General features: G+C 37.9%; 1 protein-coding gene across 1 annotated transcript in view; it reads right to left on the bottom strand.

Moving 5' to 3' along the window:
• LOC106090270 (poly [ADP-ribose] polymerase) overlaps positions 1–20609 on the bottom strand; it is a 38307-nt gene that overhangs the window by 2610 nt on the left and 15088 nt on the right. The window contains exons 4-6 of the mRNA XM_013256405.2: positions 19967–20503; positions 7934–8506; positions 7704–7860 (exon numbers count right to left, since the gene is read on the bottom strand). Of these exons, the coding sequence (XP_013111859.1) occupies positions 7704–7860; positions 7934–8506; positions 19967–20503 (1267 nt within the window). The remainder of the gene's footprint in view (positions 1–7703; positions 7861–7933; positions 8507–19966; positions 20504–20609) is intronic.

Genomic DNA, 20609 nt, shown 5'->3' on the forward strand with positions numbered 1-20609 from the left:
GCTAATTTGACCAAGGTAATGAATATCACAAAAAATGATGGATTTTTATTGATTTCCAAAAAGAAAGAGCCAGACAACAGATGGGATTTGATCACATACACGCCAATTGTAAACGTTTCTTAGGTGGCTAGTCTTATCATCTGTACAATAGTGCTGCTCTCTATCCTCCCGTCTGTCAGGCCTACAGTTCATAGCATATTAATTTGTAGCCTTGAAATCTACATTCCAATTTGAAATATGGAAACTTTAATTTTGTTACCACAAGCTAATCCCTTCAGCCGTTGTACAACATCTCATGTGTCAACATCGCTTTAAGGTAATTGGCTGGCTTTTTTCAGCTCAATGTGTTACGGTTAATACACACAAACAATGTTGATGACTTTTTAAACCGCTGTTGTTGTTCTTGCCTTGTTCTTGCCTGAATATCACCAACTATATTAATGAGTATTCAATGCAGCCTCTAATGCATTGAAATCGTGTATACCCACAGTATACACGGATACTACAATAAAAGTATTCAACGCGTTTAGGTACAAATCGTGAAATCGGTGTGAACGTTTTCATACGGAAGATGATTACACGCCTGATTAATAACTTAAATGACAACGTCTTCCGTTTATAAGGCCTGAGTTAGTTCTGATTTTGCACTCGTATTAGGCCTTATGCCTGTAAGGAGGTATAAATCTTGTAAACAGACCTTCTGTTTTCTTTCCTTTTTGCCACTCAACATAGCACGCCATAACACGTTCCTTTCTACTGCTACAAATAAGTTGTTAAATTGTCTTTCACTTCCCTAAATCAGGTGTTAATTTGTAGTTGTTGTGTGCTGTGCTCTATCTTTCATCTGATTGATTCTGTTGAGTATTCAGATCCAGGAACTCTGCGACTAAGACAGTGTGCGTCCAGAGGGATCTGGGTCTGAAACGAGTGGTTCTGACTGGGCAGTTAAACAGGTGACTTGTCGCGTGGTCCCTGGTCGCAATCGGGACAAACATCGTGCACGTTTGCATCAATCCTTGCTCCGTAGGAATTGAGTCGGCTGCATCTGCCGAATCGTAATTGAGTCAGAACTACTCTGGTTTGCCGACTGTGTCTGCATTAATGTTGTCTAGACCCGCTTGATACGCCACTTGATCTAGAGGTTCTCTCTTGTAACGCTGGACCTCACGCACTAGATCAGGTAGATCTACCTTAAGACTTCTGACCGATCCACAAGATCGGTCTCTGCGATAACAGCCCAGAAGGTATTACTTAGACAGCATGTCGTCTCCTGATTGAGGTGGTCCATGTGAGAACTAAGCAGACAAACCGTCGCAGTTCTGACAGATCCGAATATTATTTCACACTGGCGTTGCATAACTTATCACAGACTGACCAATTCCCTTGTACATGCTCAACAAGGTTTCATTGTCAGCACCCCAAGTGATGCCGGCAATTGAAGTGAGGACCTTCTTTCTACTTTTGACTATAACGTAAATTCCTGTGGCATGTGAGGAGAATTTGTAAGAGCTGTCGAATGTGACACCAAGTATTTAGGGACTCTTGATGGTCGGAAGTGTCACTCCATCGACCACCACTTTCAGCTTCCTACACACCTCATGCGTGTATGTAGTGAAAAATGTGGCTGAAGATTTGGTGGCATATATCTTCAGATTTCTTGCAGCAGAAAAAGGCAGGTTCGTTGAGGTAGACGTTTAACCTACCGCAGATGTCATCAATGGGTGTGGCCCCTGATGCACTGATCAACAGTTGTCATAGTCAAAGGGGATATCATATTTCGTGGAATTCTGTAAAGTGTTTGTCTTCGATTCTTTCAGTAATGGAACCATAATAACACAAAATGTAAAAGAATGCCCATCCATAAAAACAAAAAAAAATTGTTTGGTGTGTTCGGCTTATTTTTCAGTAAAAATTTGCTGGAGTAAGAATCTATAGTCTCTTTTGATATTTATTTTGATTAAACTGCATTAAGGCTGGGCAAAAAGGTGTTAGAAAAAAAATCTCCAGTACAAATGTTGAACTTCTCAATAACAAAACATTCTCTCTCTCTCAAATAATGAGCCCAAAAACACTAAGTGCAATCGGGATAATTAGGAAAAAAATCAATTTTAAAAGAAAAACAACTCGGCTTAATGTTTAGACAGTAGAGCCAAATATTACAAAGTTGGCTGTGACTTACCGATATTCCGTGAATGCTTTTACCAAAACGTGGCTGGATACAATTTTAAATCAGTAATTAGCCAACATATATACACTGTCGACACTACAGCGTGTGCAGCACACAGCTTCGAACTTGTAGCTCCGATCTATGTTGTGTTCATCGTAACTATGAGAAGCTCAGATGAAAGATTCCGGGTGTATCCACAAGATTTGGATAGTGGAATGTTTCATATTGTGTTATTGAGTGGAGGGTCTCAGTGAGCGGCCGGGCTGCACATGCTCTGGATTAAATACTGAGTGCCTGTAATGCTCGATGTGACAATGCACATATGCCCGCAGCGATCAGTCCTATGGATCGGAACAAGCTTGCTCACCTATAGGAACTTGATGAGGATCGCTACCTCCACATGCAAATATGTGGCTACAACAACAACACTGTCGGCCCTATAAAGTAAAAATATTCTTGAACGTCTTAAAAATGAAGAAAGATTTAATGATGTCCGTATTCCTGTCGGTTGTAATCACACTACAATATTTAAATATGAAGCCATCGAGATGAAATGAACACATAAAATGTCTATTTTTAATCGAGTTCGCTGAAATTTGTATATAACTGTCTTATATATTCAGAATTTAACCCTTTGAGGACGAATGGGACATAGGTGTCCCATGTCGTATTTTTGCTTTAAAAGCCGCATGGCAGCTGGTTTTACGTACCGGATTGACCCGATGGAGTCTTTCAACGGGCTGCCGCCTCAGTTTACAATACACTGCTACAACAACAACAACAAGAGAACACACATATGCTTTTCGCCTATGCCGACAACATCAATTTAATGGATTGGTCACAGGAAGAAGCAATTGCAGCCTTGAAAGTATCGAAGTAGAATCAGCGAAAGTGGGTCGGGCGGTAAATTGAGTTATGGCAATGTCAATAGTATCAACTCCCACAAAGTTTACAACCCGAGCAGATAAAGTAAATGGAGAATTGTGGCAACTACAACTTTGAGACAGTCAGCAACGTTATCTACAGTAAACGAAACAAAACGAAGGAAAAAAATATTGGCCAAAAGATGCTACTTTGGATGAAGCAAGTAGTTCAGGAGCCAACCCTCTTCTCGACAGACGAAAACGAAAATCACACTATACCAGACACTGTTACTACCCGTGCAGTTGAATGGCTCCCAAACATGGGCACTTGCGACAGCAGATGAGGTAGTACTTGGAGTGTTTGAGAGGAAGATCCCTCATAAAAAATATATGGACCAGTCCGCGTTAATGGAGAATATAGTCGTCGCAAGAACCACGAGCTGTTTGAGCTGTATGATCATAGCATAGTTAAACGCATCAAATTACAAGGGTTGCGATGGCTAGGTCATGTTGTCGGAATGAATGAAGAAGCTCCAGCCAAGAGCATGCAAAACGAGAAGACCAAAACTCCGCAATCCCATGGCAGCCGGTTGTACGCACCGGATTGACCCGATGGAATCTTCATCGGCAAGGGCTGCCGCCTCAGTGTACGTGTTCGTCTTTTTTCGTCATGGGAGAGGCACATCCCGGAGTGCCTTCTCCATATGCTTCTGGTCCGTGCCGGGATTGAAGAGAACCCCGGACCCTGGTTCTGTTCCGTTTGCCAGAACCGCCTTCATCATCGGTCAGTGTCGGTGAGGTGTAACCGGTGCTCGGAGTGGGTACATTTCCGTTCTTGCTCTGGCCTAACTTCGCTACGGGAGTATAGTCATACTGGCTATGTCGCTAGGTGCTGTGCGAACATAGCCAGCAGTGGGTCACAAGCGTCGCCGTCGTCGCCTTCGGCGTCGGACTATGTGACCCCCCCGACCTCTCCCGTACGGCAATTTAGGCAACGACAGCACCCTAGCCCTACTATTGCCAGGCTAGTGTCGGGAAATGTATCGTTCTTGCAGTTAAACTGCAATGGACTGCGAGGCAAGATTGATGAGATTGTAGATTTTATGAGTCGGAAGAGCATATCGGTCGCAGCGATCCAGGAGACAAAGCTGACTAACACCTGCAGCTTGCACAGTTGTCACGGCTACAATGTGCTACGTAAGGATCGCTCAAGGAATGGAGGTGGGGGATTGGCCTTCGCTATAAACCATTCCGTGCAGTATAGACCTATCTCGCCTGCGCTTGACGCTAGTGACCCATACATGGAATGTATGGGAGTAGCAGTCAGGTCTGGTACTGCCGAGATAGAGATATACAACGTGTATATACCGCCGGTTGGTAGCTGTGTCCCGATTAATGGCCAGGCCTACAGCCCCGACATAAGTGGGTTGCTATCTGGCCATGGTCGTCTGGTTCTGGGGGATTTTAATGCACATCACTCGTCATGGCATTCTCCCCTAGGTAACGACCAGCGTGGCATAGCTTTGGCAGAGCAGATAGATAGCTCCACGTTTTGCACGGTGAATGAGGATGCCCCCACTAGGATTACGAGGAGGTGCAGCAGCTCGCCAGACATCTCAATCGCATCCCCTGATCTCCTGAGTGACGTATCCTGGCAAGCCGTCATCTCTTTGGGGTCAGACCACCTCCCCATAATCCTCACCATCGACCGACCACCCGACTTTATAACCCCTGAGCGCCGGACGTTCATCAATTACAAGAAGGCCAATTGGACTGGCTTCAGAGAGTATACCAATCGCCGCTTCAATGAACTGCCACCCCCCTCTGATGTGCTTGTGGCCGAGAGGAAATTCCGAGACATCATCAACGCAGCAGCCGCTCGCTTTATACCAGCCGGTCGAATACCGCAAGTGCGACCCAATTTCCCGGCGCAAGCAGTGGTACTCGCAGACGAGCGTGATGGGATTCGTGCTATGGACCCCGCTAACCCCAGAATCAGCGAGCTGAATCTGGAAATAAACAGGGTAGTCAACGAACATAAGCGGAATTTGTGGCTGGAACACTTGGAGCAATGTAACTTAGGCACCGGTGCAGGCAAATTGTGGGCCACTGTTAAGTCTCTCTCGAACCCCGGTAGACGGGACGACAGGACCTCAGTCACATTTGGCGAGTTAACCGTGACTGATCCGAAGAGATGCGCCAGGTTGTTCAACCGTCAATTTATTGTGCATCCCGAGAGAGACAGGGCAAGGAGGAGAGCCATTCGCCGTATTCGTGGTCTCCGAGCCGATGAACAGCCACCACAATTTACCGTGGGCGAAGTTACGAATGTCATCCGTGGCGCCAAACCTTCCAAGGCGTTGGGCCCCGACGGAATCTCTACATTGATGCTGAAGAATCTGGATTTACCTGGAGTTGAGTACCTTACCACTGTCCTTAACCTGTCATTGAACACTCTTATAGTTCCCGATGTCTGGAAAATGGGCAGAGTGATCCCGCTACTGAAGCCTGGTAAAGACCCGAGTTTGGGGGAGTCGTACAGACCGATCTCCCTTCTCTCACCAGTGGCTAAGACGCTTGAGGCATTACTCCTCCCGAGCCTCGTAGGAGAATTTCTATTCGCCGAGCATCAACACGGATTTCGGAGGCTGCACAGCACAACAACAGCTTTGCATGCCATCACCATACACATTTGCCGTGGCTTCAATCAACCCAGGCCATGTGATAGGACGGTCCTCGTGGCACTGGACCTATCGAAGGCATTCGACACGGTCAGCCATGCCAAATTATTTGAGGACATCGCCAACACGTCCCTCCAGCCAGGCTTGAAACGTTGGGTCGCGAATTATCTGTGTGGCCGCCAGTCATTTGTGGAATTTAGGGATAAGAAGTCAAAACACCGTAGAGTGAAACAGGGAGTTCCCCAAGGTGGGGTGATATCTCCGGCTCTGTTTAACCTCTACCTATCCTCCATCCCACCTCCTCCAGACGGCATAGAGATCGTATCTTATGCGGACGATTGTACGATCATGGCATCAGGCCCCCCACCCATTGATGACATCTGTGATAGGTTGAACGTCTACCTCAACGAGCTTGCCTCATATTTCGCTGCAAGAAATCTGAAGATATCCGCCACCAAATCTTCAGCCACACTGTTCACTACAAATACGCGTGAGGTGAATACTGAGCTGACTGTGATGGTCGATGGAGAAATGATCCCGACCATCAAGTGTCCCTTGGCGTCACATTTGACAGCTCCTACACTTTCTCCCCACATGCCACAGCAATCTGCAATAAAGTCAAAAGTAGAAACAAGGTCCTCAAGTCACTCGCTGGCAGCACTTGGGGTGCAGACAAAGAAACCTTGTTGACCACGTACAAAGCAATTGGCCGGTCTGTGGTAAGTTATGCAGCGCCAGTGTGGTCACGTCAACTTTGTGACACGCAGTGGAATAATATTCAGATCTGTCAGAATGCCGCCCTCCGAACTGCGACGGGCTGTCTCCTCAGTTCTCATGTGGACCACCTCCATCAGGAAACAAAGATCCTACCAGTGCGAAGACATAACTACATGCTGTCTAAGCAATACCTTTTGGGCTGTTATCGCAGAAATCATCCAAATCATCATCTTGTGGATAGATACCCACCGCCCAGAAGCCTTAAGGTTGATCTACACGATCTAGAGCGTGAGGTCCAGCGCTACAAGAGAGAACCTCTAGATCAGGCGGCATATCAAGCGGGTCTGAACAACATTCATGCAGACACGGTAGCAGACGCGTTAATTGGCTACCGGGTGAATGTAGTCCTTGGAGAACGACCGCCACCCATTGCACCCGAAGAAATCGACCTCCCCCGGCAAACCAGAGTGGTTCTGGCTCAATTACGTTCCGGCAGATGCAGCCGCCTCAATTCCCACAGAGCTAGGATTGATGCCGACGTGCAAGATGTATGTCCCGATTGTAACCAGGGACCGCACGATACACGTCACCTGTTTAACTGCCCGGCCAGACCCACTCGACTCAGACCCAGATCCCTGTGGACGCATCCCATCTTAGTCGCGGAGTTCCTGGGTCTTGACACTCAACAGAATCAAGCAGACGAAAGATAGTACACAATAAACTGCTACAACAACAACAACCAAAACTCCGGAAAGACAACCCCCCCAAACAAGATGTCAGAGATTGAAAAAAGAGCGCACAAGATGGAGGCGCTTGAAAATGTATTTTACGTGCGGCCAGAAGAACAAATGGTCTGTACTGGCTAACTAAACTAAAAGTAAATTTACAGTATAGCATTTAATCAGGCGTAACTTGTGTGGTAGAAGGTATTGTGACCTCTATCAGACGTGTGAACCAGCAAGATTTTAACAAATTTCAACATGAGATCGCAAAAGACATCCGAATTCTTATAGACGAGTACAATTCTTTACATTTCCTTTTTTTTGGTAATTTCGGCGGTAGTTGCAAATATTGTGGTCGATGCTGTATGTCGATTTTCGTACACACTTCTGAACGAACTCTGAACGTTTGGTTGGCTGGGTATATATAATAATTTTTTGATCTATTTCCATCTGGTCGACATATAATTTTATTTGGGTACAATAGATTCGACTAGACAAAATTTTCTTCTCGCAAACAAAAAAATATAAAAACAAGTATTAAAAAAAGTTTTACCTTAACAAAGTTAGCACGATTTTGAAAATGGTTTCCGCTTTTATCTAAGTAATTCGAATGAAACGATTCGATTGCCGCGTTTAACGATGAAAAATCCTCCAATTTGTTTCCACCAATTGTTGTGCCAATACGTCCCCAAGATCGAAAAACCCAAAATCTGAATTAAATAAGAACAACATTTGATTATGATATTTCTACATGGAAATGGTATGGAGTGTGATTTTTCGTACTTATTTTTGTTATCACTTTCCAGCAGTTGTAGTTTGTAATAGGAATTTTTATTCTTTTGCAAATCAACTTTTCCAAGCACGACGTTATATTTATCTTTATTGCGAGAAGTGTAGATGTGCGCAATGTCCTCTAAACCGCTATCGGGATCAACAGCAGAACCATCTTTAATTTTAAGTGTCACTGATTTTGGAACCGATTTTGTATAAATGCTTTTTGACTTCATGCTTTTAGGTGTTTCTTGTGGTACTCTGGCTGCTGGATCCGTACCCCAATCGCATAATGTCATACTGCTGATGTAATTAATAGCACCAGCATTATTTGATTCAACATTGTCGATGTATTCTATGGGTATAACATGTATTCCCAATTTCTTGGCTTGTTTCATGCGGCTACCCATACCTTTAATTTCGCTTGTTGTGGAAAATACAGCAATTGTTTTCTCAGTTATCTTTGAATCAAGCTTTCCACCAAGAGCCATCAAACGTTGCTTTATGTCATTCTCAGAACTTTTTAAACCAATATGGGCAAACTCCAAATTGTAAAGTGGAGGACGTTCGCGTTTTACTTTGGGCCTAAGAAAATTCAGATAAAAGAGATTTATTGTTGAATTCCAAATAATTTTATTTTATGATCTATTTATTTGTTTTATACTGGGGGGGGGGGGGGTGGGGGGGGAATATAAAATATATTGAGTTAGTAAAACAAATCGTAATAAGTTTCTTTAAAATAGTTTAATAAAGATTTCTTACAAGAATTGTCGTTGTCAATAGTTTGGTTCGATGGAGGCAGCGAGTCAGTATTCTTAGCACGCCGAATATTTTTCCAATGGTCGCTGTTATATGATCTATATGATGTTAGTGAATTATTGATAATTATTCCAAAATTTTTTGCTTTTTCCAATAAACTGAATGTTTTGGTTACCAATAGATATTCGGTCGACAGTACCAATATTCTTGCAGCGATTTGAAATTTACAGACAGGTTGATTTTTTTAGCGTATATATGAGGGCTGTTTGCCCCAGCCCAGTTCAAAATAATGTCCAAATTTTCATTAATCGTTGAATATCCTTGGCTGAACATCAACAGCATAAATGTGAATAGAGCAGTATGTGAGCCTGGGATGGGAGGTCATTTATATACATCGAAAAAAGCAGTGGTCCCAAAATCTAACCCTGCGGTACGCCTTTATTCAACTGTAGTAATTTGGACTTAAGATCTTTAATTATAACCGATTGAGTCAGCCGAGGAAGAACCATTGTAATAATGCTTCAGTTTTAAGCATAGTACATTATGACTGACACAGTCAAAAGCTTTTGAATGATCCATCGGTACAAGACATTTAGCCAGTCCATCATCAATGTTTGATCTGATACCTTCGGTAACGTCAGGTAGAGCAGTGACGCAGCTGTGGTTTGGTCTAAAGCTAGATTGTCTGCAAGATTAAAGACGGTATTCGTTTAAATATGCATTCACTTGCTTATGGATTATTTTTTCAAAAGATTTTGAAAGGAAAGGCAGAATGGATATGGGCCGAAAATCATTCCCATTCTTGATTTTGGTACTGGTATCACCTTTGAATGTTTCCATTCAGACGGATATTTGAATATTGCATTATACGACAATATGAATGATAAAGTTCATATTTGAATTTTGGATTTGGCCTTACCCTATAGGGCCAATGATCAAACGACTTTACGCGGGTTTCCGCATAATAACATCAAAATACTAAGAACATGCGGGCAATATTAATTATGGTCACAAAAAAATCTAAAAAGTGTCAAAATTTCGACAATTGAGAAACAACAAAGTTCAGGTAAGGGACATTTTTTTCGAAAATTGGGACAAAATTCATGACTTCCACTTGGCGATTTTATGTAGGCAATTTTTTAGAATGAAAGTTTCGACTCAGAGTTGTTGTATTTGCTTTAATAACAACACTTCTCAAATGTTTCCTTGAATTTCGGCAACCTTCAAATGTTGGTGAAAAGACCCTAATAAATTTTCGATTGCACAAACACTTCTTAATTCTTAAGGGCAAAACAGAATGCAGAGTTGCATTTTTCAACGCAACGCTCAAAAACAAAGCTCAACGCGCTCATTCTTTTTTGGCCTTCAGGAGCCCACCGTGGCGCAGAGTTCAACATGTTTGCCTATGACGCCGTAAGCTTGTGTTCAAATCCCCCCTTGTGTTCAAATCCCCCATGTTAAAACTTCTGCAACAAGTGGTCGTAACCTGGAGCTTGTGTGAGTTTTTAAATACAGCTTAGAATTATAATAGTACAAAAAACATAACAAATGCTATCCTTGGTGGGAGGTTCATAAGATTCACCGCAACCAAACATAGTCCACTTTTCCCGGCACGGAATAACTATTATCATCACCAATCTGTGTGGTGTTCTTCGATATCACGAGAAGCTTAGCTGGGAGCTACTGGAATCCGTCCACAGATTGCGGATAGTAGAATGCTCCATACGCAACTGCAGTCGCGGACAATCAGCGGTATCGAGTGGAGAGGCCAGGTGGCAACGGCTCTTGCTTAAATACAGAGTGCCTATGGTGCTCGATACGACAAGGCGAGATATTGGTGCCTTTTAATATCCAATGGCCATCAATTTTCCCCCTGGCGATCGGTCGTATAGACCGGAACGAACTTGTTCGCCAAAAGAGCTTGACGAGGATCGCCGCATCCACATGCAAATGTGGCTACAACAACAACATAATCCACTTTTACTTGGTAATGAATTACTTAAGCTGACTTCTAAAATGTATGATTGCAAAGTTTGGATATCGTTCCACTGCGGTGTTTAAATTTCTTATGCATGCAAAGTACCAAAAACAAAGCAACTATGGACATTGTTTACATGTACGATATGAAACATACGGAATGCAATACATTCATAGTTTATTTTTATTAACCTATTTTCGACAGTAATTGGCGAACAATTACATACATATATGTATTGGCTGTATGTTACTAACTTGTGTTGAATCCCATGGCAGCCGGTTGTACGTACCAGATTGAACCGATGGAAAGCTTCATCGACAAGGGCTGCCGCGTCGGTGTACAACACACTGCTACAACAACAACAACAACTTATGTTGAACAAAACAATTTTTACGGATTTTATTTTAATTTTTTAATTTTTCGTAAAATAAGCAAAGGAAAATTTTTTTTCGGAAAAAATTTAAAAAATTGATGGAAAAAGAGAAAAATTTCATAAAATTAATTTAAGTACATTTCGAAATCCACTTGAAAATGGGAAAAGTTTATTTATGTATATATTTTCAATTTTATTTTTGATATTAAATATAGTGTCTGTCCTATCTTTTTTTCTACATTGAAACACCGAATTTATTTTTTAGTTATCAGGAAACTGAAGGCTTCTTGCATGTGAAGTTTCAAAACGATTGCACCACAAGAAGGGATAGTGGTCTAAAATGGGTTAAAGATGTATGTTGAAACATATCAAATAAGTGTTGAAAGTATTAAAAATGTTACCAAAACATGCTTCAATTTGTTACCCAGCCATTTTTTCCATGTCTTTTGTTATGCATTGTATTTGCAAAAGCAAAAATGGTAAAGCACCAGCAATAAAACTGATGCTTGGTTGCTTTTTTGCTGCGTTAAAAGTACCTTATCAATGCATTTTGAAATTTTGAAATACAATGCAAAAATGTAGTACCTCGGCATTTTGAAACATGATGCATCGTTCGAATACAATGCAACTAACATTTTGGAAGTCTGTCTTATTTATTCAATAATCTGATAAAATTTGAGATTTTGGTATATTTTTCCAATGAAAATCAATTTATTATGTGTATGGAAATTGTATAAAACACACCATCCGTACTAACGGTCTGCAACTCTAAATTCCAGTAATCCACTATTTATGCTGGGAGGAAGTCTAAGCCGATCATATTAGATAACATAGAAATTCGAATTTGTATTCTGACACCGATTAGACGATCGTTTAGAACCGACTTATGCGATCGACTTTGGCGACTTTTGCCTCTTCATCATTTGTAATTGTGAGTCAGATCTATAAAGTTTTGAAAACAAAAAAAATGGCGTAAGGACAAAATAATTTCTAGCCGTTTTTATGATGTCGAAAGGATTAGTGCTTACGTATAAAGAGTTTTTTCTGTTATCAGAATTGTTTAAATTAAATTGAGAATTTTTTTCTATTAAAATATATGCAAAAAGTCGTGGCAGTCAGTTTTCCTCAAAAAAAAAAAATGCCTAAACCCTTATAGTACATATGTTGCTGGCTTAGAATCGATAAAAAAAAAACTTAGGTGTTATCGAGATCATGTGCAAAGGTTGTCCGGGCGCCCACTTCTATGCCCAACCATGGTTTGCAAGTTTTATTTATAAATTTTACAAATATATTCACTTTTACCTTGCATTTTTTGACAGGCTGGCAAATGGCGTTACACATCATGGCAAACGGAATTGCACTGGAAAATTTTTTGTGTTTTATTTTTGTCCTTCAGGGCTTGTCTATCCAGTACTAAAATAAAACACTGCAAGTATCTCTACTGGTTTCAGAAATATTCGAATTTTAATTTTATTTTTTGAAATTTTGGCCGAGACTGGCTTTGTATTATGCAATTTACAAAGGCATTTGTAATTTGATTTTCATTTTGATGCATGATTTGGATTGGTGACAAAATTTACAAGACTTTGCTGCATTGTGCGTCAACATACGCGCCAACATCCGATAGAAACAAAGGTTTTGTTTTTGCATTTTTTGTTCAAAAGAAGTGTTTTAATTGTTTAATTTTTAGTGAAAAAACTTGCTTAAACACAGAGATTCGGAGAGGAAAAAAGGATATATTAACTTTGTCATTACATTTACAACATGAAGCAATATTTAACTCCGATTATATGTATTCTTGATCGCCTTCTATATCGGGCTATATCCCTATAAAGCCTCCATATAAACCCATCTCCATGTGATAGGACGAGCCATGTGAGAGTGAAACATGGAGGTTCCCGAGGTTGGGTGATATCTCCGGAACTTGTTAACCTCTACCTATCCTCCATTCCAACCCCCCCTGACGGCATAGACATCGTATCATATGCGGACTATTGTACGATCATGGCATCAGGCCCCCCAACCCATTGTTGACATCTGCTATAGGTTAAACGTCTACCTCAACGAACTTGCCACATATTTCGCTGTTGGTCGATGGAGAAATGATTCCGGCCATCAAGTGTCCCAAAATACTTGTCGTCACATTTGACAGCTCATACACATTCACCCCACATGCCACAGCAATTTGCGAAAGTAGAAACACGGTCCTCAGGATACTTGCAGGCAGCACTTGGGGTGCAGACAAAGAAACCTTGTTGGCCACATGTTGACTACGTACAAATCAAGTGGCCGGTCTGTGGTAAGTTATGCAGCGCCAGTGTGGTCTCGTCAGCTCTGTGACACGCAGTGGAATAATATTTAGATCTGTCAGAATGCCGCCTTCCGAACTGCGATGGGCTGTCTCCTCAGTTCTCATGTGGAATACCTGCACCAGAAGACAATGATTCTACCAGTGCGAAGACATAACTACATGCTGTCTAAGCAATAACTTTTGGACTGTTTTCGCAGAGACCATCCAAATCATCGTCTTGTGGATAAATATCCACCGCCCAGAAGCCTTAAGGTATATGTACATGATCTAGAGCGTGAGGTCAGCGTTACAACGGAGAACCTCTAGATCAAGAGGCATATCATGCGGGTGTAGACAAAATTTATGCAGACACGGTAGCAGATGCGGTAAATAGAAAGCGGGTGAATGTAGTCCTTAAAAAGAACGACCGGTCTGACAAGCCAGACCCACTCGACTCAGCACCCCATCTTAGTCACATAGTTCCTGGACATAGTTCTTGACACTCAACGAAATCAAGCAGACGAAAGACAAAACCCAACAAACTGCTACAACAACAAAAGCATGTTAGCTCTGTCATGGTAAATTTGGTTCAAATCAATAACACTGTGGAACAATATACTATTTTTTCGAAAATAACAGGAAAAACTGCATAGATACTGAAAGAGGCAAACATAGAAGACGCATGTATCGGCGCTTTGAAAGTTTACACCGAAAAGTAACCATACAAGAGGGAGGAAGTTCCCGCCTTCTGCACGTGTTGATAAATATTGGTTTTACAATTACTCATTTCATTTTATGAATGTAGTGTCTTCGGTAATATTACTGGCAACATATTCTTATAGAACATTTTTACCCCCAATCGACACCTAAAGACATTTGGGCGCCTTTTAAAAAAAAAATTTACAAAAATTCGTTTAAAATTAATTTGTTCGTTTAAATCGAAAATGTTAGCCATAAAATTTTACTAAATACACCTAAACCCAAAACCTAATCCAACCGTCCGTAATCAACAAAAATGCAAAGTACATTTTCGGGTTAAAGTAGTACCGTTTCTAGGAATCAAATCGCCTATAGATCTTCGTTATAAGAGGATGATGTCAAGCACAAAAATGGTCCTCATCAAATTTGATTGAACAAAAATTTGTTTACATGACACACATCGTGAAAAACTTCGATATCAATACAAGCAAAAAATAACGCAAAATAATTAATAATTTTTTTTGCTTTCCGTTGTAATTACATTTCCTTTATTTGCAAATTTCGTAATCGAAAGCTAGGTAAGTCTTTATAATGAGTTTACAATACTCTTTATTGAAAAATAATGTTCAAAATTAAGTTATAATAAGATAAGTAAATGCAAAAAAAAAATACGCAAACTGTAGGTAAGAACTATATTGTTTGATTTCAGTTTATGTAGAAAACAAAGCTTTACACGACTGAATAATTATTAAATATGTATAAGGTATCACTATTAAAAATTTAGAAAAAATAAATAGAAAAATATAAATTCGATGATAATCACACGATAACCAATAGGAGATTCAAAAATTTCGGGTAATTTTTGATCCAATTCCCTAGTGTTAAACAAGATGATTACGGTATGTAGCATTGATTAAATATTCTGAGATAACCTGGTAGCGTATTTAATAACTTAGCTACTCGCACTGTAAATGAGTGTGTCATAAATGGACCTACTCTGGGAATAACCAATTGATTAGCATGCACTGAGCGACAAAAGATAAAGCAGTCGGCTAGAAAATGAGGAGCTTGGGTTTGGAAGACTTTGTAGAATAAAACAAGCAACTGAAAGCTCAAAAATCTTGGAAGGAACATTTAAAAAATCGGAGTACAAATGTTGACTACTCTCCGTATGAGTTTGTGTATGAAAGTAACATGAAACTTAATTTCAGACGGATGGAAGTAATATTCTCCATTTTCACTAGAAGGTTCAAAATAGAAAAAAGATGTAGATATACCCTTTAGTGAGTCGATTGAGGGTTAAAATGTTCCACCATAATATTTCTCGCAGTTTTGCCAGTAATATTGCCGAAGACAAAGAAAGGATTACGAGTAATCGTCGCTGAGATTTTGTACGATCGCTTCTACTTTGAGTTCCAATGTCCGTGTCGAATTTAGTCCAATACGGCCAAAAAGCTTATATAGCTCTCATCCCGCCTCAAAAATTGTTTTAATAAGCCCATTCATAGACTAAAGGTGAGTATTCTATTCAGTTTTTCGAGCGGAATGCTGTCAAAGTCCATTTAAAAAAATGTCGGTGAAACGTTGGCTGAAAATCAGCGGAAAAGACAAAGTTGTTCATCTCTTCATAAAATATAATTTATTTAATTATAATTGCAAAGTAAAAAAAAATTGTAAAAAACTTTACGCTGAAATAGTGAAAAGAGGAAAAATTAGGATGTGAACAAATAGAATGGACAAAATCCAAAGGCAAAAAATTTGAGGAAATTGAAGAATGCAAACGAAATATATTTAAAAAATAAATGTTATTAATATTATTTATATCTGTTTCATTTATTTATCATTTATTAATCAACCAACAGGAAAATTAAAAAAAAAAACAAAAAAAAAAACACAACAAAAAAAAAACAACAAAAAATAAACAAAAAAAAACAAAAAACAACACAATATAAAAAACAAAAACAACACAAAATAAAAAACAAAAAACAAAAACAACACAAAATAAAAAACAAAAACAACACAAAACAAAAACCAACAACAACACAAAACAAAAAACAACAACACAAAACAAAAACTACAACACAAAACAAAAACAACAACACAAAAACAACAACACAAAAACAACAACACAAAACAACAACAACAACACAAAACAACAACAACACAAAACAACAACAACAACACAAAACAACTACAACAACACAAAACAACTACAACAACACAAAACAACTACAACAACACAAAACAACTACAACAACACAAAACAACAACAACACAAAACAACAACAACAACAACACAAAACAACAACACAAAACAACAACACAAAACAACAACAACACAAAACAACAACAACAACACAAAACAACAACAACAACACAAAACAACAACACAAAACAACAACAACAACACAAAACAACAACAACAACACAAAACAACAACAACAACACAAAACAACAACAACAACACAAAACAACAACAACAACACAAAACAACAACACAAAACAACAACAACAACAACACAAAACAATACAAAACAACAACAACACAAAACAACAACAACAACAACAACAACACAAAACAACAACAACAACACAAAACAACACAAAACAAAAACAACAACACAAAACAAAAACAACAACACAAAAACAACAACACAAAACAAAAACAACAACACAAAACAAAAACAACAACACAAAACAAAAAACAACAACACAAAACAAAAACAACAACACAAAACAAAAAACAACAACACAAAACAAAAAACAACAACACAAAGCAAAAAACAACAACACAAAACAAAAAACAACAACACAAAACAAAAAACAACAACACAAAACAAAAAACAACAACAAAAAACAACAACACAAAACAACAACACAAAACAACAACACAAAACAACAACAACAACAACAACACAACAACAACAACACAACAACAACAACACAAAAACACCAACACAAAACAAAAACAACAACACAAAACAAAAACAACAACACAAAACAAAAAATACAAAACAAAAACAACAACACAAAACAAAAAATACAAAACAAAAAATACAAAACAAAAAATACAAAACAAAAAATACAAAACAAAAAATACAAAACAAAAATACAAAAAACAAAATACAAAAAATACAAAAAAAACAAAACAAAAACCAAAAAATACAAAAAAAAATAAAACAAAACAAAAACCAAAAATACAAAAAAAAAAAAAACAAAACAAAAACCAAAAAATACAAAAAAAAAACAGAACAAAAACCAAAAAATACAAACAAAAACAAAACAAAAACCAAAAAATACAAAACAAAAACCAAAAAATACAAAAAAAAACAAAACAAAAAACAAAACAAAAACCAAAAAATAAAAAAAAATAAAACAAAAACCAAAAAATACAAAAAAACAAAACAAAAACCAAAAAATACAAAAAAAAATACAAAACAAAAACCAAAAAATACAAAAAAACAAAACAAAAACCAAAAAACAAAGCAAAAACCAAAGCAAAAACCAAAAAATACAAAAAACAAAACAAAAACCAAGAAATACAAAAAAACAAAACAAAAACCAAAAAATACAAAAAAAAACAAAACAAAAACCAAAAAAAACAAAACAAAGACCAAAAAATACAAAAAAAAACAAAACAAAAAATACAAAAAAAAAAAAAACAAAATAAAACCAAAAAACAAACAAAAAAGTAAAAAAAACACTCAGAAAATGAATGGAATCAAAAAGGTATTGTGGAAGCCCTTTATTTTTATAGTTTATTACCCATATGGAGATATATTGACTTGCCGCTGGAGACGAAATATGCCATATGCCATATGTGGATCTAAAAATTCCACAAAAGCAACGCGAAAAGTTAAAAAAAAAACAACAAAACAAAAACCAAAAAAAAAAACATTCAGAAAATGTATGGAATCAAAAAGGTATTGGGGAAGCCCTTTATTTTAATAGTTTATTTCATTTTTTTATTTTCCAATGCGACGCTGCTCAATACGCCAATTCTGTCAAGACCTTAAGATTGATATTTATTACGATTCATTTTGAAAATGTATATAAATTAATTTGTTTAAAATACTTTTTACAGACCATGTCCCCGTCAATGAAGATAGGTTCATAATGGAAACGACAATTTTTCTTCTTGGGATCATTAAAACAAAAAATAAAAAAAATAAAAATATTTGTTGCTATTTGTTTCGTGTTTTATACGCAATTTCATCTAATAAAATAAAAGGTTTTTATTCATGTGAAAAACATCAAGTATTTATTTTTATTAAAGCAGTAACAAAGTTCCTTAAAAGAAGAGCAAATTTCAAATAAGTGGTTTATAAATTTAATAACCACTTTAATTGGATATTTGAGATTATCATAATTCCAAATTGCAAAACTGTTGATCACTAACAAAAATTCCTTTATAGGACCGATTTCAGCAAATTTTTAATTTGAATGAACAAATTTCTCAATTGAACCTAGTTTTTAATTTTTTCTGTGTATATTTGGATATAGCTGTCAATACACGGTCTCCAGACCGATCTGCGATTACAAGTAAAAAATGAGCCCAAAAATTTTACTTAATAACCGATATGAACGAAATTTAAACTCAGTTGTTTTGACACCTCAAAACCATTGCCCGATATGGAGTAGATCGGAATGTTATATGATATAACTGTATAACCCTAACCTAACCTAACTGTATAAATGTATACCAATTTTTCGAATAAAATTCTTGCATTATATATAGTGCTTGTATATCGGCTTTCGGCCCAGCCAAACTTTACTTCTTTTTAATTGCTTTCTTTTTAATCGGGAATTTGGCGCGGACTGAAGCAGCCGAAGAAGCTGGGCCGCTACGCTCCCTTCATCTCAAATATATCACATGCTTACTCTTCTCTCAAAGCCGTTTAAATTAAATTAAAGGGTGTCACCAAATTTGGATATGACCTTCGTACGTTACTTTATTGGTGACACCAAATTTGAATATTAGATTAGCACTGCACTTCCCTTCACTGCACAGATACTTAACCCTACTTATATATATATATATATTTTTATATATTTTTTGTTGTTATTGCAGAACAGAAGGTGCAAACAGTCGTAAATTATCGATTCCTATTAAAAATTGAAAATCTTAAAATTTGACACTTACATCTTTTTGGCGATAGGGGACGCTATATGATGAACACAATGAAAATGTTGATCACAGTAAAAACGCTGTCAAAAACATCCCTGTTGACAAATAAAAATCACTTGAAACGTAAGGTAAACGGGTTTTGGAGATTATCACAAATCAAGTGGATTTGGGCTCTAGTGTTAAGGTGGTTTTAAGACCAACCACAAAACCCCTCTAACGGATATGCAGACCGTTCGGGATTATATGGGACTTAATGAACCTTTATAGTAGAGTACGAATCATGCAAACAAATTTGGAATAAGGTTGATCCAGAAAAGAACCGTAAGAATTTAAAATTATTGTTTTGGATACAGTATGTACTTGAACAACACATACCATAAACAAATAAATCTGTTTATTTCTTTGACTGGTTACATCCGGTCAGGTCATGAGAATCAATTATTGGTGTGTAGAAACAAAGCGAGTTGTAGGAAACAAAGGAGAGATTATATTAGTTTTGAAGAAAAGAAATAGCCTGTTTTTCGGATAGAGGACGACACATATCACATTACAGTTGGACCCGTTTCGATGAATGGTTAGGTCATCTAATCTTCGTCATACATAATCGTAATATACATCCGTCCGTCTAACAGCCTGTTGTTCGTTGTACTTATAGTTAGATCATTAGCACAAGCATTAGCACTATGGTTTTACAACCTTGTTATTTTAGAAACAAGCTTTTCGAGAGAAATTAAATATTACTACTACTGCATGCTGAAAACGAAATCAAGGACTAGCCTCGTAAAAAATTATATATATTTACATATACAGCAACTCACCCATCTAATTCATCTCCTTTTTTAATAGTTATAGATTTACTTATTGTAGTAGCACTTGGAGGTATGTAGCGTATTGCACGATTTTCTATCGTTTTGTTCACGTTTTTAAGAAATTTGTATTGGCTTTTCAAATGTGGTGGAATTTTGCATGGATTTCTTGCTGGTTCTTTTACGCTATTTGAACACTTTGTCCATTCTGTCAAATCTCCGTTGCATACGTACGCTGATTTCTGGAACAGAAGCTGACGACCTTTGCATTCTGGGCATGGTGCAATAGCTCCAAATGTTAAAAGATCGGCGATTTGATCAAGAAGTTTTTCTGTATCCCCAGATACAGGTTCCTGATTATTATTTTCCAACAATGTGACCATATCGCCTTTGCTCATTTCTTCTTTAACGCTGTCTCGAAATTTGAACAATTTCTTCGATTGTTCCTTAATGGTTTTTATAAGCTCTTTTTCTGATTTAACATCTTCAGAGTCCAATTTTTCGAGTTTCGGCTTTTTAGCATCTGGCACATCTTCAGACTTTATACCACTACAAAAAATAACACACTTTTAATGTGATAATACAATTTCTAAAATATGTAAACTAAGTGTAAACCTAAATCGATTTGGCCTATGCTGAAGGACCAGCAAAAACT

Source organism: Stomoxys calcitrans, chromosome 2 (genome assembly GCF_963082655.1).
Source record: "Stomoxys calcitrans chromosome 2, idStoCalc2.1, whole genome shotgun sequence".
Classification (NCBI taxonomy): Eukaryota; Metazoa; Arthropoda; class Insecta; order Diptera; family Muscidae; genus Stomoxys; species Stomoxys calcitrans.